Source organism: Sesamum indicum, linkage group LG8 (genome assembly GCF_000512975.1).
Source record: "Sesamum indicum cultivar Zhongzhi No. 13 linkage group LG8, S_indicum_v1.0, whole genome shotgun sequence".
Classification (NCBI taxonomy): Eukaryota; Viridiplantae; Streptophyta; class Magnoliopsida; order Lamiales; family Pedaliaceae; genus Sesamum; species Sesamum indicum.
In genome coordinates, this window is record NC_026152.1 from 11,417,449 (window position 1) to 11,439,771 (window position 22,323).

The 22,323-nt window shown below is 34.5% G+C and overlaps 1 protein-coding gene and 1 long non-coding RNA gene across 8 annotated transcripts; both read left to right on the forward strand.

The window, feature by feature from the left end:
• On the forward strand, window positions 2,076-16,235 carry LOC105168286 (alpha-glucan water dikinase, chloroplastic). Of its 3 annotated transcripts, none has more exons than XM_011088308.2 (34): window positions 2,076-2,270; window positions 2,827-3,134; window positions 4,322-4,363; window positions 4,499-4,608; window positions 4,725-4,803; window positions 4,923-5,014; window positions 5,095-5,248; window positions 5,772-5,996; window positions 6,155-6,490; window positions 6,576-6,683; window positions 6,789-6,887; window positions 6,985-7,125; window positions 7,224-7,312; window positions 8,505-8,639; window positions 8,916-9,078; window positions 9,170-9,259; window positions 9,365-9,550; window positions 9,866-9,928; window positions 10,007-10,069; window positions 10,155-10,214; window positions 10,336-10,488; window positions 10,633-10,716; window positions 11,555-11,731; window positions 11,812-11,918; window positions 12,175-12,388; window positions 12,483-12,586; window positions 12,770-12,902; window positions 13,054-13,179; window positions 13,799-13,909; window positions 14,158-14,256; window positions 14,387-14,560; window positions 14,827-14,919; window positions 15,246-15,361; window positions 15,678-15,882. In XM_011088308.2, the coding sequence occupies exons 2-34, from the start codon at window positions 2,865-2,867 to the stop codon at window positions 15,880-15,882; spliced, it is 4,401 nt and encodes a 1,466-aa protein (XP_011086610.1). In that variant the 5' UTR covers window positions 2,076-2,270; window positions 2,827-2,864. The 3 variants fall into 3 exon arrangements, with proteins under 3 accessions (XP_011086610.1, XP_011086611.1, XP_020551663.1); XM_011088309.2 differs by having other exon boundaries at window positions 2,840-3,134; XM_020696004.1 differs by lacking the exon at window positions 2,076-2,270 and having other exon boundaries at window positions 2,865-3,134; window positions 15,678-16,235.
• On the forward strand, window positions 17,043-19,997 carry LOC105168287. 5 transcript variants are annotated; one of them, XR_848324.2, is made up of 5 exons: window positions 17,043-17,412; window positions 18,708-18,781; window positions 18,863-18,983; window positions 19,094-19,510; window positions 19,589-19,997. It is a non-coding gene; the product is annotated as an uncharacterized LOC105168287 (long non-coding RNA). The 5 variants fall into 5 exon arrangements; XR_848325.2 differs by having other exon boundaries at window positions 19,600-19,997; XR_002287570.1 differs by having other exon boundaries at window positions 17,046-17,412; window positions 19,094-19,345; window positions 19,406-19,997.

Genomic DNA, 22,323 nt, shown 5'->3' on the forward strand with positions numbered 1-22,323 from the left:
CACATGGCAAAACGATTGCTCTGTTAATTTGAAGTTTGTTCTGTTTTACATATAACTCGATCAATTGGGTCCCGACAAGTTTTACTTGTGATATTCTAAAAATACACTTCATAAAATTTTGGACCAAACTTCATTTTAGACATCTTTGGTCGCTTTGCTGACTGTATTGTACTATTTCGAAATGAAATCGTTGGCGACAGAAAAACAAAAAAAAACTAGATATGATGATATGAGAGACACAGTACAAACAAATGAAAAAAACAAAACAAAACGAGCGTCATTTGTTATTATCTATTTTGACATTTTGATTATTTAATAATTTTTTTATCTATCCGAAAAATGCGAGGGCATTTGGGGACTCTTATACTTTTTCAAATAAATTAATAATATTTTATAAATTTCAAGAAAAACAATTGTATTTTTTATCAAATAAAGATTTATTTATAATTAAATAATTTTAGGGGTTGATGTAACTTATTTTTTAAAGCTAGTACAATTTAAAATCAGGTGCAAGTATCTTTTTTTTCTTTTTTTTTTTGGCTGAAAACATAAAGTTGAATCGAAAAGATTTTCGCAATAGAAAAATAATTCTTTCTTGTGAATTATGATCATCATCGGATAAGGGTGCAATATTATATCCATAAGTGATTTTATAATTAAGGGTGCATATTATACTCAATATTAAATAAAGCTATAGTATTTTCCTTAATTAAATATTATTCATACTTTACAAATCCTTTCATAATAACATTCACGCGTGCGACAAGTATTTTATTATTCTCCTACTTTTTTCGTATCATTTATACAAATAATTCTACAGAATATGATGAAAATGTAAATAATTTTTTATATTCTGATAATAAAGTTGAGATCTCGAATATTTAACAGATGATGATGCAAAAATTGAATTTTATAGGTTGGAATAAAAATGTAATAAGTTGAGTTTTTTTTTTTTCAAAAGATTAAAAAATAAAGATAAAAAGATGATTATATAGCAATCAAAATTTGAGTTTAGTGCCCTTTACATTATGTGAGTCATAAGCTGCCAAAATCAATCCAGTGCTAGTGATCTTGTTGGAAGGTCCAGTTCCTATTTTTCTTGATTTTCTGTCTCACTATGGAAAAAGAGAATTTGCAGCCCACAATATGAGCCACAAATTGAGTTGGCACTTGCAAAATATCACCCAAAATATCCAACTAAAAATATCATAAAATAGAAACAAGAAACGTCAATCACTCTTATGTTTCACTCGATCGATACCTCATTGTTCGAAATATTATTTATCTTTGATTTCGTTTAAGTTTTATAATTTTGTTTTGAAAAGAGACTTTATTCAGAGAGGGGGACTTAAAATTTATAAGTTGCTAAAATTTCTCATCTATAACCAATATGGGATAGGTGCCTCCATTATAAGCCTCCTAGATGATCAGGCGTTTGGGACGGACACATGACCTTGCTCTCATAGACGATGTCAAAATATGTGGCTTGCGACTCGATTGGTATTCTATTGCGCGGGGTATTATTTGTTCTGATTTCGTATGAGCCTCATGATTTTGTTTTGAAACTTATAAGTAGCAGAAACTTCTTATTTAGTATCAATATAGGATGCTTGCCTATATCACATTAATCTAATTATATCATTAATATATTTTGTATAAGAATAAGAAAGTATGAATGACATCTTACAAAATCGTTAGCGAGAGATTTAAGTTAAACATACATTTTTCGTATTAAACGTTTTAATGAGAATTATACGACAAACACGACTATATTCGATTTTAATCACAAAGCCAAAATGAGGTGGTTAATGCATAGATATAAATTGACGAAATTGCCCAACTCCAAGTCCAGTTTGCTTGTATCAATTTTGTTACCTAAATTAGGCTTATTGGAAGTGAGATAAGTGTGTATAAATAGAGAGAAAATTTCAAAAAAGATCTCTTGACTATAAAAATATCCAAACAAAACGCAACAAGGCAGCCGGTAGTCACGGACCCCACACCCCACCCCCATGCCCCAAGCACATGACTGATCCCGAACCTCCAAGCGCCTTTTCTTTCTCGTGGACCCCTAAGATCTCGCCGCGTGGCGCTCTTCTTCCTGATAACATGATCGGTACTCGGTAATAACATGTTATTATGTTAACACCGTCCCATATACGTCTTCCCACTTTCCACTTCCAATCACACACACTCTCCCTAGCTTCATTTTTCACCCCTAGATTTCGTTTCTGATTTGCGTATTTTTCCTTCATCAGCATCTGCGCCAGGTAAATTTTCATTGCTGGAGTTGTTTTTTGTTGGATGTAATGGCGACGCATTTTTGTGGAATTGGATGTTTGGTTAGTTGCTGGGTTTGCATTTTGATTTTAGACTCTTGTCTGGAGCGATTTGAAGGTAGTTTTGATGCATGTTAACTGTATGTCGAAATGATTGAATTGCCTGGTGGATTTAGTGTTGTAGATTTCTAGAGCATTTTACTGGATTTTAATATGATATTTGTGGAGTTAAACGAGTCTTGTATTTTCACCGGTTAAGTTCAAATTCAATTGTATGATTTTTGTTACGATGTTTGAATATTTTTGTCACTGTGTTTGTTGTGTTTTCATGTTGGTGTTCGGAATGTGGCTTCTATGTGTAAAATGCTTTACACATGGAGTTTTCTTGGTTAATATAGATAGAGAATTAAGGATATGTGACTATATGTGTGCATGTGATGTTATGTCTGCGTTTATGTAGTTTGTTACAGTTATATACTCCAAAGTGGTCTATGTTTGTGATTCCTAACTTTGTAATTTCTGAAGGTAAAATTATTGACTTTTGCAGTTGTGATTTTTAGAATTAAATCTTAGGATTGACAAAACATGAGCAACACGGTAGGGAATAACTTGCTGCGTCAGAGTTTGCTTTCCCCGACAGTATTGGAGCATCAGAGTCGAATCAATTCTTCGACATGCGTTCGAGGAAATACCTTTTTCCAGCCTCAAGCAAATTCACTAATACACAAATCTCCTATATCAACTGAGTTCCGTGGTAACAGACTGACAATGCAGAAAAATAAACTACAGATGGGAAAGCAGCGTGCTGTTTTAAGATCAACTCAGGCTGTTCTGGCTGCCAATCCATCTTCTGTGGTGATAATCCTAAATCTTTTAATAATTGTTTTCCATGTGTCTAGTTGTATTGTGCCCATATTGAAATAGGTATTAGTGGGATACCTTTTCAATGTGATAATTCTAAACGATGATTCAATCAAGATGGTTGCACAGCCAACTGCCAAGTATGTGGAATAATATTTGTCTAACAGATAAGACATAGAGTTTTTCATATGTTGTTAATGGAAAACTAAATGTGCTTCAGGTGATGTAATCTTTTGTCGTTCAACAGTCTGAAGATATGAAACAAGAAATGCTTTAGAAAAGCACATAATATCTTTTGAGTTTGAGGAGAAGATGCAAATTTGAAAAGTTGATAGAAAAGCACAAGATTCAGTGGTGCACAAGTTGCTCCAAGCTATCATTGTTACCTGCAATTGTATATCCAAGAAAAAATGAACAGCAGGGAACTAAAACTTTAGATAAAAGTTAAGAAAACAGCAAGAAGAAAGTCTCAGTCTGTGCTAAAGGAGATTAGAGATGCAGTTTATTTCCAAATACTAGTTGAAGCCAAGTGCTCCTTTGTTGGGTAGATCAGTTTGCTTTTGCATTCCAATTAATTCATCAAGAGTTTCTCTCAGAAGTCACAACATCATCTTATCCACTTTCAGCTTAAAAAAAAGGGAAAAGGTCAGCAGGCAGAATGACCTCTCCTGACATAGCTACTGAACTAGTTTATGATCATCACTGGGCAATGACTATCACTACAACCCTTATTTTTATTTTTCCAAATTTTGTGTTGATTTTAGTTAAGTTATACAGGGATCAAGATCAATCCCTTCTTTCTAATTATTTTTCTTTTCTAATAAGATGTTAACCCTTTGCTAAACCAAAAAATGTTTGGATCTTCAATTTCCTATTTACTTTTCATGTGATATAAACTTCTCCCTAAGAAAGAAGGGGTTCCTTTTCCGTGCTCATTATGAGTATCATATTATATACTAGATAGTATTTTTTTTCTGGTTCTTTCAAACTCTTTGGTCCTAAGGTTTCCAACAATTGAACAAAAGATTCCTAATCTCTACTCAGAGGCTCATAATAATTGTTCGAGATATTGGGTTCCAGGCGGCGATAGCATCACTTGTTTCCTTTGCAGCTCTCTATGGTGAAGCAGTAGAGGTAGTTACTTGAAGTTTATTAATCTGGTGTTTTTTGTTTTCTTGCAGCTTACAGAGAAGTTCAACCTTGGTGAGAATATAGAATTACAGGTACTTAACGTTACCTGATATCTGAGAATGTGTGACATTGAGTAGATATCGAGCAAACTATGTATACAGAATAATACTGGTATAACGGACGCAAACCATATATATTAACAACAGAATGTTGGATGTAATAAACAGGTTGATGTTGGGCCTCCAACTTCAGGTTCTGCTGCAGCAGTAAATATTCAAGTTACAAGTAGTAGTGACAGGTTACTTCTACATTGGGGAGCAATAAAAAGTCAGAAAGGGTAAGTTTACTTGGAGTAAGAAAATATAAGTTATTCTGACACAGTGTCCTTCTCCAAACTCAGATTTTATTTTATTTATTTATTTTATTATAGTTTTCTTTTCCTTCTTCTTTCAGACAATGGGTACTTCCTCATCGTCGTCCAGTTGGAACCATGGTGTATAAAAATAAAGCACTTAGGAGTCCTTTTGTTAAAGTAAGCTTGAAATTGTCACTTAGTTCAGCTAATATAATGAATTGTTATAACATAGGCAAGAATTGTTATGCGACGTATCTGTTACATAACGACATACTTTTGTTGTGATCTTTTCTTAGTCTGGTTCGCATGCTGTACTGACAATAGAGATTGATGACCCTGCAATACAAGCTCTGGAATTCCTTATATTTGACGAAGCCCGGAATAAATGGTAAAGAAGCATTTTGTTCAATCATTTATAGGTTCTGTTCCAAACATGTTAGTAACTAGCAGTCTTTCTCATGTCCTCAGGTACAAGTATAATGGGGATAACTTTTATGTTGAGTTGCCTAAGACAGAGTCAAACACTTCAAATGTTTCAGTTCCTGAGGATCTTGTGCAAATTCAAGCATATTTGAGGTGGGAGAGGCAAGGAAAACAGATTTACACCCCACAAAAAGAGAAGGTAGGTGATGTTTGCTATTTAACTTCAGGTTAAGAATACATATGGTGTAACGTATTCATGGCCCCTTATACTTTCTAGGATTTGTTTGAGAAAGTTTAGTTCAAGCTCCTTTCCTTATTGCTGAAACTGCATGTTATTCTTTTTCTGTTGGCACACACAGTGGATAAATATGGAGAATTTTTACTTTAACGTCCTTGATCGACTTTCTGCTTTCTGAATAATGATGGAGAATGGATGTGATGTTTTCCGCATATGAATATCTTAAATTGCATTGCATGAGATTGGTAATACATTGACAAACAATGTTTAGAAACTTTTAACTATTTGCCCACTTGTAACTGAATGCCAAATCAATAGATCATTAGGTTGCTTGTTTAAGATTCTGACCCATGGTAATATGGATAAAAGAATAAAATTTTGTCAACTTGATTTTTTGCTAAAACAATTGCGTGTTTGTTGTGGTCCAAATATATATATATATATTTTGGTTGTTGCTCTTTTGATTGATATGTACTTTAAATAGGAGGAGTATGAGGCTGCTCGCATGGAGCTGTTGGAAGAAATAGCTAGAGGTACTTCGATAAAGGACCTTCGGACAAAGTTAACAAGCAAACCTGACGCGAGTGAGAGAATAGAGCATCGTGTTTCTGAAACAAAGAGCAATATACCTGATGATCTTGTTCAAATTCAAGCATATGTGAGATGGGAGAGAGCTGGAAAGCCAAACTATTCTCGAGAACAGCAACTTGTAAATATCAAACCTTTGCATTAACCTTTGTGAACCTTAACATGGGAAATTACATTGCATTCACATGCACATAATAATTACGTTTACGAATAAGGTGGGCTACTGTTCTCTACTGTTTGTTCATTCCTTTTTAAATCTAAATGTCATTAATTTAACAGAAAGAATTTGAAGAAGCAAGAAAAGAGTTGCAAGTTGAACTGGAGAAGGGTGCTTCCCTTGATGAAATAAGGAAAAAGATGACCAAAGGAGAGATACAGACCAAGGTTTCTAAGCAGTTGGCCAAGAAAAATTATTTCACCACTGAAAGAATCCAGCGCAAGGAAAGGGACGTAATGTCACTTCTCACTAAGTTTGCTTCTGTGCCCATAGAGGAAAAGATTTCCTCTGAACCAGAAGTGCTTTCTGCAATTCAACAGTTGTCCAGGGTAAAGGAAGATCAATATGGCCCTACAATGAACAAAAAGATTTATAAGCTTTCTGATAAGGAACTCCTGGTATATATGCAGTATCCTATCAATTTTCATTTGAAAAGTTTTACCATTTGAGTGAATGTTTGATAATATTTTCTTATTTCTAAAGGTACTTGTTGGAAAGTCCTCTGGCAAGACCAAAGTTTATCTGGCTACAGATCTTCCAGAGCCTGTTGTTCTTCACTGGGCGTTATCCAGGAGACCTGGAGAATGGGCTGTATGTATAAAATCCTTTCAGTAGATTTTAAATAAGCAAGCTAGTGGGAAAAACAAGTATGTATTCATTTTTATCTGAGAATGTGAAACTCTGGATATTATACAGGTTCCTCCTTCAAATGTGTTGCCTCCTGATTCAGTTTCTCTAGACAAGGCTGCTGAAACACAATTCTCAACCAGTTCTCTTGATAATCCCCCGTGCAAGGTTTGACAAATTGAAATTTTCACGTTCTTCTGCCTACATGCTATAAGGCTAGATATCAAAACAGTGAGCCATAATTTCTTCCTTGATCTACTCTCAGGTCCAGTCACTAGAAATCACAGTTGAAGATGACAATTATGTGGGGATGCCGTTTGTTCTTTTGTCTGGTGGAAACTGGGTTAAAAACAGTGGGTCCGACTTTTATGTCGAGTTGAACATCGGCTCCACTGTGGTTCAAAAGGTTTTTATCTGAAAAATTGTAGCCCTTTCTCCACTTTTATTATACATCTGTTTCCATATAAGCATTCACTACACTCTCTACGATTTTCTGCACTGAAGGATGCTGGAGATGGGAGAGGAACTGCAAAGTTTCTGTTAGATAAAATAGCAGATTTGGAAAGTGAAGCCCAGAAGTCTTTTATGCACCGGTTAGAACTCTTTGGATTCCCAGTTTCTAACTTTAGCATGCTTTCTCTTTCTCCTCTTTTATTCCTGATTAGCTACACTTTTTTCAATCCAAAGACATGAAACCACTTCATTACAACTAGTTTTATGGGCAAGATTGCATTTTTCATCCCATACAATAGAAGGTGTTATATATAATCCCGAGCTTTGCGCCTAAGCATATTTAGTTTCAAATCTGACAAATCATCCACTTCTACTCCTTTTTGAGTAACTCCGTAAAAAAGCCAACGGTTGGCACGAGTCTTTTTAAATTATTTTTATTTGCCCAAGCCTAAAATTAAACCAACCCAGCTTGAATGAATTTTAATTGTCGTTTAAATTTTTGGCTAATCCATATATATTGGTTTTAGTTGAAAGAAAAATGGGCAATAAACAGGGAAAATGAAAAGGAAAATTTAAAATAAAAGAAAAAGTAATGGAACCGTTAGTTTTTTAAAGGAGTTAATGAACAAGGAACACCGGAAAAGGAATAAAAGTGCACGACCTTTTGAATTGTAGGAGGAATATGGTTAGCCCGTAAAGCTCGGGACAATATGTGCAACCCTCATTGTATGGTGTGGAAAGTGCAATTTTGCCTAATTTCGCTTATGCTCATTGTCATGTGTTTAGGCTTATAGATGATTACTCGAATTACCTTTTGAGTATGTAGGTCAGTACAATATATTTCAACTGCTTTTTTTACCATCTAAGTTTCCTAACTGGCATTACGACTTCTAATGTTTTTGATTGCTTTTAAAGGATTAACCGAGAGATCCAGATGTTGTATGGATTCTGGGTTTTGGCTTGTTTACTTAACCTGGGATACATTTAAAATGGAGTTCAGAAGCCTTTAAGAATGACAGATTCTTTAATTTTGTAATTGCACTCCATAATGGCCCACCATGTAGATGCCAACCTTGTTTCCGCGACAATGCCATGTGTTATTTTGACTCAACATGCATGCCTCCTAGCTGTGGACATCCTAAATATACGTTTCAGTACCTCATTCTTATGTGCCAGATGATGGCATTCAGTTTACTGTTTATTCCTGACGAGAATAGATTAACCATTTTATTGAGATCCCAATTGAAGCATTTTTGGCCTCACTACATGTTTCAAAATTTAGGAAGTAGATGAGTTACTGTGTTATGTTAACACATAATCTGTTTCCTACAGATTCAATATCGCAGCAGACTTGATGGAACAAGCAACTAATGCTGGTGAACTTGGTCTTGCTGCAATTCTTGTGTGGATGAGATACATGGCCACAAGACAACTGATTTGGAATAAAAATTACAATGTAAAACCACGGTATGATTCCTATACATTCTCTTTGCTTGCTTTTATGGATGTATCTTTTTTCTCCTGGAAAATTTGCATTATCTATTTTCTATTGTCCATAGTCTTCATATCTATTGACAACCATGGTTCATAAGAAAATTCCACACACTTAATTTCTGAAGTACTTTGTTTCTTATATGCTTTTGAAGAAGAAAGCTTCTGATGTGATTTAGAAGTGTTCTTTTTCATTTACAAGTTATTTGTTTATTTTGATTGGCTGCAATTTTTGTGCTTCTACTGGTGCAGAGAGATAAGCAAAGCTCAGGATAGACTTACAGACTTGCTACAGAATGTCTACAAAAGTTGTCCACAGTATCGGGAAATTTTACGAATGATTATGTCAACTGTTGGTCGTGGAGGTGAAGGAGATGTGGGGCAGCGGATAAGGGATGAAATATTAGTCATTCAGGTACTTTTGTCAAATATTCATTTTTATGCTTCCTTTTCTTTTAGTTAATCCTTGAGTTTGATAATGTTGCATAATTCTTATTGAACTGCAGAGAAACAATGACTGCAAGGGTGGAATGATGGAGGAATGGCATCAAAAACTGCATAATAACACTAGTCCTGATGATGTTATTATCTGTCAGGTATTCAAATATTAGTAAACAATCATATTGGCTGATATGATTACATAATACATATATATAAATGTATATGCTCAATATAATTCTAACCACATTCATCTGTTGCAGGCACTGATTGACTATATAAAGAGCGACTTTGATATTAGTGTTTATTGGAAGACCTTAAATGACAACGGAATAACAAAAGAGCGCCTTCTTAGTTATGATCGTGCAATCCACTCAGAACCAAATTTTAGGAGGGATCAAAAAGATGGACTTTTACGTGATCTTGGAAATTATATGCGAACTCTGAAGGTTAGAGCTATGATAGTTGCATGTCTATTGGAATTCTGAAATGAATTGATTCCAACACCTGCATTACTGCATGCATTGGTTCCTGTGGAATAGGGTATGGATTGTATCTTCATTGTTTCCAGCAGCTAACATGATTGTTTCTATAATAACTTTTTGAGAAGTGACTTGGAAAAAAAGGCTCGAGATTCAGAGCATTCCTACTTTTTCACCAATATCTTGGTGGTCTCAGGATTGTTACTGAGCAGCATCCTTCCAACTTATACATATAGTAATTCTTCTTTCAAAAGTTTCACTTCATCTAGCATATGGATGCAGGCAGTTCATTCAGGAGCTGATCTTGAGTCTGCTGTAGCAAATTGCATGGGCTACAGAGCTGAGGTATTCCTTTCATTGTAATGCTTTGGCAATGTTTTCATGTTTTTGCAATTAATCTAAGTGGTCATTAATTCTCATCAGGGAGAAGGCTTCATGGTTGGGGTGCAGATAAATCCAGTGTCCGGCTTGCCTTCAGGATTTCCGGTATTGTATATTCTCCATTATTAAAGGGTCTTTTGAATGGAAACATTCTGTAACATTTTGTTAACTGCTATGATTATGAGATCAGGAACTACTTCAATTTGTTCTGGAACACATTGAGGATAAAAATGTGGAAGCCCTCCTTGAGGTATATTAATTATTGTGGTAGTTTCTCCTTCATCTTTCCGAACCCAGAGCTTTAATAATTTATTGAGGCGCTTCTAATTTGTTTCGTTTCTTTTGTTGCTCGAACACATTCTTATGTTCAGGGTTTGCTAGAGGCTCGTGAGGAGCTTAGACCATTGCTTTCCCAATCGAATGATCGTCTCAGGGATCTTATATTCCTGGACATTGCCCTCGACTCTGCTGTTAGGACAGCTGTAGAACGTGGATATGAAGAATTGAGTAATGCAAGTCCTGAGGTATGCTAAACCTGATATGTCTATCTGTATCTATTATTATAATGGAAATCTTTGCATAAATTTTTAATTTAAATTATCCTTCAATTTTTTATATTCTATTTGACATAAACATGTTTTCCAACATTCTGTCCATGAATTCTGCAGAAAATCATGTACTTCATCTCTCTTGTTATTGAAAACCTAGCACTTTCAGTGGACAACAATGAAGATCTCATTTATTGTTTAAAGGTGAGGTTCAGTGAAATAGATATATTTCTGATATGTCTGATTTACAGCTGCTTTAAGTTTATGAATCCTTACTATGTGCATCTACAGGCCCGTGCACTTTTTTTTAACATTATAATGTCTTCTTTATAGGGATTCAAAAGGTCGATTTTGTTTGGGTAAGGTAATATATAAATACCCCAGAACTAACAAGGACGTCAAATAATTACAATCCAAACTACAAGAAATCAGGGAAACCATGAATCAATGTCAAGAAATTACAAAACTAGAACTAAGCAATTGGGAAGCAATTCTGAATGGTATAGCTGAACCAAGGCACACACTGAAAGCACAATGCAAATTAATTTTATCCAGCATGATTCACCCAATATTACATTCTAATGAATTTTTTTAATTATTCTTAGTAAAAAAGAGAAGCAAGTAATTTATCTCTACTTCCATCACTTTTGAGCTTGTACATATCTGTTTTGTGTGGAAGAACATGGTCTGAGGAAATTTAACTAGTGATTAGAAGACCTTATAAATCTGAATATGCTTTCTCTAGATTTTAACTTGGTAACTTGAGATGATATAAACGTACATATCGCTGTGTGTATATGTGAATCTTAACTTGTAGTTAGATTTGTTAGCCACTCCATGTTCAACCAAAACTTAAAGGGTGAAAAGAAAAAAGAATTGACAGGATCTAGAAGTATATAATAGCAGCAGGCAGATGATACATATTTTTTCGTTGTAGCATTGGACGAGGAATATTGTTGTCTTTTTCTTCCATCAGCTTTTTTTATTGTAGTGAATAAAACATCCTTTATGCTCATAGTCATTTTCTTTTATTTTCACTAAGGGTTGGAATCTAGCTCAAAGCTTGTTGAAGAGCAGAGATGATCACTGGGCATTGTTTGCTAAATCAGTTCTTGACAGAACTCGGCTTTCACTTGCTAGCAAGGCTGAGTCATATCATCAATTACTGCAACCATCAGCAGAGTATCTAGGTGCACGGCTTGGGGTGGATCAGTGGGCAGTATGTTAACATAGAAATCCTGTGTGGGCCTTTCAATACCCTTTCTGATTACTTCTTAGAGGTAACATCTGACCGTGCAGGTAAATATATTTACTGAAGAAATGATTCGGGCTGGATCAGCTGCTTCATTATCCTCCCTTCTTAATCGACTTGATCCAGTTCTTCGGCAGACTGCTCATCTAGGAAGGTTGATATTATTTTCATTATTTGTTTGGAATTGAAAATTGTAATCCTATCTGTAGATGCACAAATCCAAAATACTTTGTGACCAGTTTGATACTTTAAGAGTTTTAGCACCAGGAATCCATTTTTATTCTCTCAGATGAGGCATTTATTGAGTCTACTTATGAGATCGCATGGGTACAACCGTACAAGAAAACACTGTTGTTGAGCTCTGATTCATATGATTAGCTTATTAATGCACGTTTAATATTCTGAAACAGTTGGCAGGTCATCAGTCCAGTTGAAGCTATTGGATACGTTGTTGTGGTTGATCAGCTGCTTTCTGTTCAGAATAAATCTTACTCAAAACCAACAATACTGGTGGCAAAATCTGTTAAAGGAGAGGAAGAAATCCCTGATGGTTGTGTAGCGGTGCTGACACCAGACATGCCGGATGTTCTGTCACATGTTTCTGTTCGAGCAAGGAATAGTAAGGTTGTATTTCTGTTGACCTTTTATGCCCTTATTGTGCTTGTTAGAAATAGAAAAATACCTAGTAACATTCCAGATGAGTTTTCTCTTTTTGTAGGTTTGTTTCGCCACATGCTTTGATGCCAATCTATTGGGCAACATCCAGGCGTATGAAGGAAAACTATTGCGGTTAAAACCTACATCTGCAGATGTGGTGTACAGGTATATCATGATGGAACAAATTAACTATCCATTTACATTAATATCAAAGAAGACAATGATATTTGGTTCTTTTGTTCTTGTTTCTTTTTTCTGCAATCTTCTAAGAAGGCTAAACACTAAAGCACATAATTTACGATTATGTGAATGTGATGGTTGACGCTTCTCTTCTGCATTTAACTCTAGTGAGATGAAAGATGATGCACTAGTAAGTTCAAATAACTCCAAGGAGGTTTCATCTGTGCCAGCTGTAACTTTGGTTAGAAAGCAGTTTGCTGGAAGATATGCGATATCATCTGAGGAATTTACAAGTGATATGGTCAGTGTCTCTTATATTCATCTTATATTTGAGAAACTTCTCTGTTTTTTTCTTCTTATTTCACTTTTGGAATCTTACAGAAAGAAATCCTTATTGGGGATTCAATTATATACATGTAATCTATAGAAAGTGCATGATTTGATTTGTCCAGGTTGGAGCCAAATCACGCAATATTGCACACCTTAAAGGGAAAGTTCCCTCCTGGGTTAACATTCCAACTTCTGTCGCCTTGCCATTTGGTGTCTTCGAAACAGTCCTTTCTGATAATCTAAACAAGGTACTCGTTCATATTCATCTCCATCTATTCAAATTGCCAATCATCGGTGCCTTCAAATTATTTTTATTTGCATGATATATCTGGGAGAATACAATTCTTGTTATCCCACATATTTTGCTTCAATTGTTTTAAACAATACATTTCTTTGAATAATATACATTATCCTTCTTCTTCCTAAGTCTGAATGTTTGAAAAAGAACTTTTACTTTGCCTGGACGGAGTTCCACCGGTGCTTTAAGATGATCTTATTTTAAGCAAGAATGATCTGACAAAGTTTATAATGAGAAACTGTGATCTTTATGCGCTGAGTAGTGTTGAAATACTGTCATGTGCTTTGTGAAAATTTGTCACTGTACTCGCTGATCTATTGGTTTTTCATGATAGATATTGTGAAGAATTTATAGAACTTGGAGTATTTCATCTACACGGTTTGGGAGACTTAACATATTTGGTCACCTATTCTTTTTGGCAAGTATGGGGCCTTATTGTCTGCGACAATCATTTTTATACAGTAAAACCTGTAGCATCTATAAGGAGACTACATTTCGCACTTCGGGAAAATGTGAACTTAGTAACCATGAATCTGTTAAGTTGCAATACAATTCAACATATTTTGCAGGATGTTGCAAAAAGGTTGGAAATTCTGAAGAAAAAATTAGAGGAAGGAAACTTCAGTGCACTTGGTGAAATTCGAAGCACAGTTTTAGAACTTTCAGCTCCACCACCGTTGGTATGTCCCCTTTTCAGATGCACTAGTCGTTACCTGACTAATGCATTTTTAAACATAAGATGTAAGCTATTTATACATCAAACCGGTGGCTAGAGTCCTACACTAAATTCTATTAACCTGAAGTAAATTATTATTTGGGGGCAAAAGATTAATAATGAATCAGGAAATCCCCAATGTTCAGAAAATGATTTCAATCTTTTGGACCATCCAAATGGCAGCTGCATTTTACTAAAGTAACCTTGTTCCAGGTCAAAGAGCTTAAAGAGAAGATGCAAAATTCTGGTATGCCTTGGCCTGGTGATGAAGGTGCACAGAGATGGGAACAAGCATGGATGGCCATAAAGAAGGTGAGTTTGTACGTGAAAGTTATATATATCCACGGTTCTGGTGGCAAGACTTTAGAATTTTTTAGACTCCCATGATTTCTACAACTGTTCAATATGTGCCAAACATTTGCTTATTTTCTGCATTTCGTAGGTATGGGCTTCAAAATGGAATGAGAGGGCATACTTCAGCACAAGAAAAGTGAAACTTGAACACGACTATCTTTGCATGGCTGTCCTTGTCCAAGAAATAATAAATGCTGATTATGCATTTGTTATCCACACCACTAATCCATCTTCAGGAGATTCATCAGAAATATATGCTGAGGTAACATATGCTGCATCCTTGTTGTAATTTAATATTAACTCTTTATTTTTGAATGTGATGGACATAATATTTTTCAACTGGCTCCAAGAATATCCACGCGCCTTGAATATATGCATTATATCGGAGACACTATAACTGGTTGAATTTAGATAAGTCGAAAATTAGTTAATTAGATGCACTCCTGCTGTCAATGGTTAGACTTGCCATGACGCTTGTAACTTCTGGTAAGAGAAGGTAACGCATGCTTGTGTGCATCTTCTGAATAGGTTGTCAAGGGGCTCGGAGAAACGCTGGTGGGAGCTTATCCAGGTCGTGCATTGAGCTTTATTTGCAAGAAGAATGACCTGAACTCTCCTCAGGTAAGTTATGAACTTCGGACTTGAAGCCATATCTGAATATATCTTTCTACTGTATTGACAAGACAAGATTAATCTGCGAAACAATCTTGTTTAAGAAATTGTGATTCAGCTCATTATATAACCTACCTATCTTAAGACCAAGTCATTCATTCAGTGTATGGGTTTCTAGACATTCTTATTGTAATGCATTTACCTCTGCAAAGCCATATAGATTTTGTTGAACAGTGTTAAATTGCCAATTCTGGTATCATGGTGTTGTTATGTTTGTTTAAAATCATTCTAATTATTGACTGCTGCGCGTGGAACATATCCTTGAACATTTCCAGGTTTTGGGTTACCCCAGCAAACCTATCGGCCTCTTTATACGGCGTTCTATAATTTTCCGCTCAGATTCAAATGGTGAAGATTTAGAAGGTTATGCTGGTGCTGGCCTTTATGATAGGTAATGTTTTAAGAAAATAATATTCAAGTTAACAAGCTTTACTTCTTTCATAGCTGTTATTCTACTAAGTAAACAAATGTTATTCCTTCATGTTCACTCCCTTTTCTCCTTCCATAGTGGAAGTTCTTGATCTCTCCACCACGGGTCCGTACCACAAGGAAGTAATGATTTTGATGAATGCATTACATTTCTTGAGGGAAAAGCCCAGCAAGACCGTTCTCTCAGACACAACACTAGAATACTAACTCCAGAAAATACATTTCTTTCCACTGCATGCGATCATCTGTATATAACTCTTCCTGCGGTCTTCTTGCAGTGTCCCAATGGACGAAGAGGAGCAAGTCGTTCTTGATTACTCATCTGATGCATTGATCATTGATGGTAACTTCCGCCGCTCAATTCTCTCGAGCATAGCCCGTGCGGGAAGTGCTATTGAAGATCTGTATGGATCTGCACAAGATATTGAAGGTGTTGTAAAGGACGGAAAGATTTACGTTGTCCAAACAAGACCCCAGATGTGATCATTTATACCCTACTTCTGAAGGAACAGCCGATAGAAAGATTTGCCGAGACAGAATAAACATGGCATACTATTATGAAAAACCAGGTATCTTCTGCAAAGTAAATGGTACTTGGCGGATGCTTTAAGTGCTAAACAAGGTCCGATAGTGGTAGTTTATACAAGAAGTGGAAGAAAAACAGTACACTAATAGGGCATTCATCTGTCTCTTCGTATTCAATAACAGGTATTTGTACAAGCGCTACACATTGTATTATACAATAATTAATAATACATTCTCTCCCTACAGCTGTAATCTTCATCACTTGGAACCGAAAAGGAAAAGAAAGTTCAGCACAAAACTTACGATATGAATGATTATCCTTTGCTTATATTTCGAGCTTATCGCAATCCCCAAATGTAATAATCAGATTCTGAGAAATCTTGTGAATATTTATTTGTCTTGATTGAAATTTTGATACAAGCTCATTTGAGGAATGTTCATTTGGAAAAATCAAATCGAATTCATTAAAAATAACACGGACACTTTTTATTTATTGTAAAAATATTATAATAAAAATAACTAATTTATAAAAAATATGTACGGATAAATTAAATATAAATAATATTTTAAGTTATGCTAAAAACTAATATTGAACCGAATACATATTGATCCCCCCACCTCCCACATTTGGGCATTTATGGCTAGCATAATATAAAAGCTCCATAATTTTAGTGTGAAGGGGATTTTTGGAAGGGAAATTGAAGAGAAATGATTAATCAAAAAAATTATAGCTTGTGCAAGAATGGAGATCCTTAAATATGTGAAAGAATTAGGAGTGAGTCGGCTAACACATAGATCGGTTCATGCAATTATTTCTAATGGGGAGGATGAGAAGAAAGTCTGAAACCCAAAGCAAAGAAAGACGAATAAATTGTAAAAAATTCCAAAGGAGGACGCTTTTCATCCTATCACCGACACTAGGAAAGGAAGGATGAAGGAAAATTCGGAAGAGGGAATTAATCTTGCCATCAAGAATATTGAACTCTTCAAAACTAATACTACTATTGCAATTCTCGACATCCATGACACGACAACAAGATTTAGACAGGGGGTGGCTGACGACTTAGTACCATCACACCTAATTCATCTAAGTCCTTTTTAAGGAGAATATAGGAGTTATTGACCTCTTTAGAATAGGGGTGTGCAGAAATCGATTAAACCGACTGAATCGACCGAATCAAAAATTCGATTTGAACAGAAAATCGAACCGAAAAACTAAAATTTTAAATAATAAAATAAATAAAATATATTTTTACAGATATTAATATTATATAATTATATATATTAATATACATACAATAGGAATTGACTGGAGCCAGAGCCACTTACGACTTACGAGAGAAGAACAGAACAGAAGAGAAGAGAAACAGAATAGAGAAAGAAAAGAAAGAAAAGAAAGAAAGAAAGAGACTCGCCAAGACGACTGAGACCGGAAGAAGGGAAAAAAAGAAAGGACCGGCGAATATTGCAAATATGACCTCACGACAGGTAGGTTTTCTGGTTTTGCTCTCTTACAAATAAAAAAATTTCAAAAAATTTGACTTACGATTTTGCTTTGAAGGTGTTTGATGAAATGCTTAAGTTAAAAAATATGTGTATTCTTGCATTGATTGGATTCTTTTATTGCTGTTAAATGTTCAAACCGTTTAAGTGTTTAACCACTTATTATATTTAGTCCCATAAGTCATAAAAAGAACTAACAATTTTAGTCCCAACCACAAATTTCATTAAATATTTAACGGAGGACATGCAAATCACTTGCTCTCTCTATTAAATCAAATGTCATTTACTTAATGAAACATATGCAAATCACGTGCTCTCTCCATCAAATATTTAATAAAATTTGTGGTTGGGACTAACATTACAAATTTTGTAATTTATGAACTAAATCTGGTGAAATAAAATAATAGGGCTAAAATCACAAAAAGAATAAGTTATGAAACGTAAATTGCAAACTTTTTTAATTACTATATTACCCCTAAATGATAAATTGTATCTACAAATTAGTTGTTGGTGAAGGGATAAAATTAATATTACACACCCCGCATTTATAACTAGCATAGTATTAATACCCTGTAATTAATAATAAAAGGAGACTTTGGGAGGACAATTGAAGAGAAATGATTAATTGAAAAATTTCTCACTTGTGCATAGGGTGTTCATCAAAACAGCATGGTCATCCCAACCTATCGATCCAACCCAATTCGCACCGCAATTGGTGGGTTAAGGGTAAGTTGGATTGGTCTCGGGCTAGCAAAAAAAAAAAAAGACCACATTATAATAATGGGTTTGATTTACATTTACATAGACCGCATAAATCGTATCCCACTACAACAACAACAACAACAACAACAATAATAATAATAATAATAATAATAATAATAATAATAAGATCAACAACAACAACAATATAATAATGTACTAGAACTTGTATAAAAGTTTTGATAATACATAAACTAATATATTCAAGACAATAATAATTATTACGATATTTTTTATTGGTATTGTATAATATATCTATCTTCTATATTATAAATGTGTGAGTAATTTATCATATTTTATGGTTTTTCTTTTTCCTGTGATGCCAATATATTATTTTATATAAGATTAGAATTATAAATATATGTGTCCAAATAAATAATTTTGTATTTAGTTTTTATAATAATAGTTGTTAATTATGTATATAGTTGAATTGAAATAGAATTTTAATAATATAAATAATATAAAGAGTATAAAGAGTTTTAGTCACAACTAATAACTATTTAAATAAAAAAATTTAATAGGATGCACCACCACCACCAGCGCCACCATTGCCACCAGCGTCACAGAGGCATTATATCAACTTCTGGGATGTAAGGTACGTACATAAATTTATGCAATTATTTTATAAAATTTTATTTGGATTTATTATTATTTTTAATATTTAATTATTTTTCAGGTCCAATCGAAATTTTCACATGGTGATCCATGCTACAATCAAAGGGCATTATCCACATTCTTGTGGAACATATCATAAATCACACAGGAGCATTAGTTATTTTAGTTTCAAAATTTAAATGGTAAGAATAATATTTAATTTTAAGTTAAACTTATATTTTTTATCTAATATTTATATTTTTTTTTATACGTGAAATTTACAAATGTCGTACTGGTGGGACTGCGATGACAGTCAATATTCAAGGTCGTCAAGTCATAGGCCAGGAAGTTCTTGAGGAAGCGATTCGCCGACGCTCGGAACTAATTGATCGGACCGTTGTGGCTGGCCGAGGAGATTTGGCGCCAGCTTCTGGGGTAGTGGGCGAGCCTAGAATTTCAAGCACAGTCGGTGAAGAATAAGGTCAAACGGGCAGCCAACCCGAACGCAGCTGCTACCATCTACCATGGGAGGTTGTCCTCTATTGCGGCACACAAGCGTAAGATGGTAAGTATTTTAACCTATAGTATTAATTTAATCTAATTTTTTAAAATAATTTTTGAATAGGAGGCACAATTCGGACACCCCGTCAAACAGATGGAGGTGTTCAAGGAGTGCTATAAAAAGTAGGAGGACTACCAATGGAGCATCCCAAGGGCAACGGAGGTTGCAGTAAGTATAAAAAATAATTTAATTTTTAATTCAAAGTTAGTTTTTTTAAAATCTAATTATTTAATCTGTTCGAATGAGTTGTTTGTGAGGATGATAGAGGAACGCCAGAGACAACAAAACAGTGATCAAGATCCTCCATTATCCTCTCAAGGCTCGATGGCCCCGAATGAGCAACAAGTGTGGTTGTCAGCAGTGGGCGGTCGAAAAAGGACCGAGTATTCGGTTTCGGCTCTGAAGTCCACCATACGATTGCTGGACCATCATCGCCCTCGCCACCGCAACTATCGCTCCTCGACCTTGATGATCGGGTAACGAGGCTTGAGGAGTAGATGCGGCGGATAGATCCCATCCTGGCCCGATCCTCCAGTGCCCTAGCCTCCTTCTAATCCCCTAGTACCCGACGGCGATGACAACGACAACGACGACGAACACGCAGCCGAAGGGGATGCTCATTTAGATTAGGATAAAAATACAATGTAAAATAATATTTTTATTTTGCAATTAAATTATTTTTATTTTCTTGTTATATTATATATTTTTATTTTAATATTGCACATTTATTACATTAAAACTACCTACATATAATAAAATTTTCTAAAATTTATTTTTAAAAAATAATTATCAAATAGATTAAATATAATTAAATATTAAAGAAATTATTTTTTTTGTCATTGTATTTGTAACGGCTTTTGGAATACGAATTACTGTCATATAATCCTAAAATTATTACAAAGATCGTGCAAAAGATGGTTATCAATTTTGAAAAAAGCCGTCCTAAAAGCCGTTACTTAAGCAATGTAAAAAATAATAACAAAGGCAGATACAAAACAAAAACCAACATACACATACACATACGGTTTTACAAAGCATGTTACAAAAACTATTGAAAAAATCAATATAAAATGTAATATAAAAACCGTTACAACATAATGCAACACCGTTACAAATTGTAATCCAAAATTAAGCCAAAGTTCAAGCACAATCATACCTATATGTATTATAAAGGTTGTTCCATTAACAATTAAATCAAAATTAAATGAGCCGTTCCAAAAGTAGGTTCAAATGCATTTTTTTGAATTAAACTACAAATTGTAACGGTCAAGCATGGTTGGAACAAAGACCGTCACAAATATTTTATAACGCCCAAAAAAGCCACGGTAGAAGTATCCGTTACAATTTAATAATATAACTGTTACTTAATATAAAAATTATTTTTTTAAGTGAAACCCCAAAATTTGACAACCTAAGCTCCTTATCACTCGGATTTATATTCACATAATCATAATCAATAAAAAAAACATGACATGATGATTAAGTTTGATGGCATGGCATGTTGATGGAATCAAGAGAATTAAGGAAGTTTCTTGAAATAGGGGATGCCATAGAAGAAGAAATCCCAACTTTCACATTCAATGTTATGTTGGGGTGAGGAACATCATCATTTCATGCATCATGATGATGCTATGGAGGGATGGGCCAAAGCGTATGATGCATGTAACATGGCCATCATGCCACCAGCCAAAAGCATGCAATGCAAGAATGGACATTGCATATATACAACCATTCTCATTCTTCCTTTCCAAATATACCCACCCCTTTCTTCAATCATGGTTAGCAACAAATCTCTACTTTGGACCTTTAGGTGTTTTATTTTAATTCTATTTTATGAGGGTGAGGGTAGTAGGGTCATCATAGGCATTATCTTTAAATATTATATTTAATTATAGTCTTTTTTTATATTGATTTAAAAAGAAAAAAAAGAAAAAAACCCACATTGCAGCTCGGACACAATGATTTCTTCATTCCTCTTTGACGGGTCTAGATCTTTTAATTCATGTAATAGTTTCCCACTTAAAGAGCCACCCTGTATTGTTAATGCAATAATGGTGCATGCTATATATATATATATATATTCAATCTCATTTTCTAACACTTGTATATATATACACATAATACGAATGGTGGAGAGTCGAGTCCAATTCAATATTACATTCAAGTTCAGCAACTATAAATTCAATTTGGCGTTGAGTTGGCATGGGGCTGCGTGTCGAAAAAAAAATGTCTAGAGTAAAAATTGTAATTTTACAATACTTTAAAGACACTCCACTATAAGTAGTTGATAGGTGACCTTTTATTGTAATTAATTTGAAACTAATTTAATGAAAAATCGATTTTGAGCATCCTAGGATGTAGAGAAAAATTTCAGCCAACATAAATCTTGTGTCTTGTAATTACTTTCTTTCGTATTTTTCTTCATATGTTCACAATTGGACCGAATTTAATTGCTAACAGTAACTTTCCTTCATGAACGGGCACAAACTAAATCTTTACACGAGCATAAGTCGTGACATTTTCTAGAATATATATGAGACTAATAAAAATGTAATTTTTGTACCGTCAGACAATCTTGAAAATAATGTAAAATTAAGGGGTTTTCATGTTTTTAGTGGCTCTCGTGAGCCCTATTACCATTTACTCAGATTTTATTCGACAGATAAGTGAAATGACAGCTGATCCCAATTCGTTGTACAAATCAATGATGTTGAAACAAAAGACTAAGTCCCAAGAACATGTTGTCCATTGGAATTGTGATCATGTCTTTGGTCCAAACCCTAAAAACCATCCACATTTTTATCAAGATTCTATTCTGTTTTCATGTCTGCCTTTGCAGATATAGTCTTTAGTACTATGTTTGGCTTTCTAAATATTCCAATCTAATGGTTGGAATTTTACGTGTTATCCTCAGCATTAGAGAATGTTATCTCCAGGAATACGAATCCTACCATCTTGTTTACTACTTTCTCTTCCACCTC

What these genes read in the sequence shown, in the direction of transcription:
- LOC105168286 (XM_011088308.2), top strand. Translation starts at nt 2,865, where the DNA reads ATGAGCAACACGGTAGGGAATAACTTGCTGCGTCAGAGTTTGCTTTCC. An exon ending in GACGAAGCCCGGAATAAATG is followed by an intron (nt 5,015 to 5,094) that starts GTAAAGAAGCAT and finishes TCATGTCCTCAG; the next exon opens with GTACAAGTATAATGGGGATA. An exon ending in ACACCCCACAAAAAGAGAAG is followed by an intron (nt 5,249 to 5,771) that starts GTAGGTGATGTT and finishes TACTTTAAATAG; the next exon opens with GAGGAGTATGAGGCTGCTCG.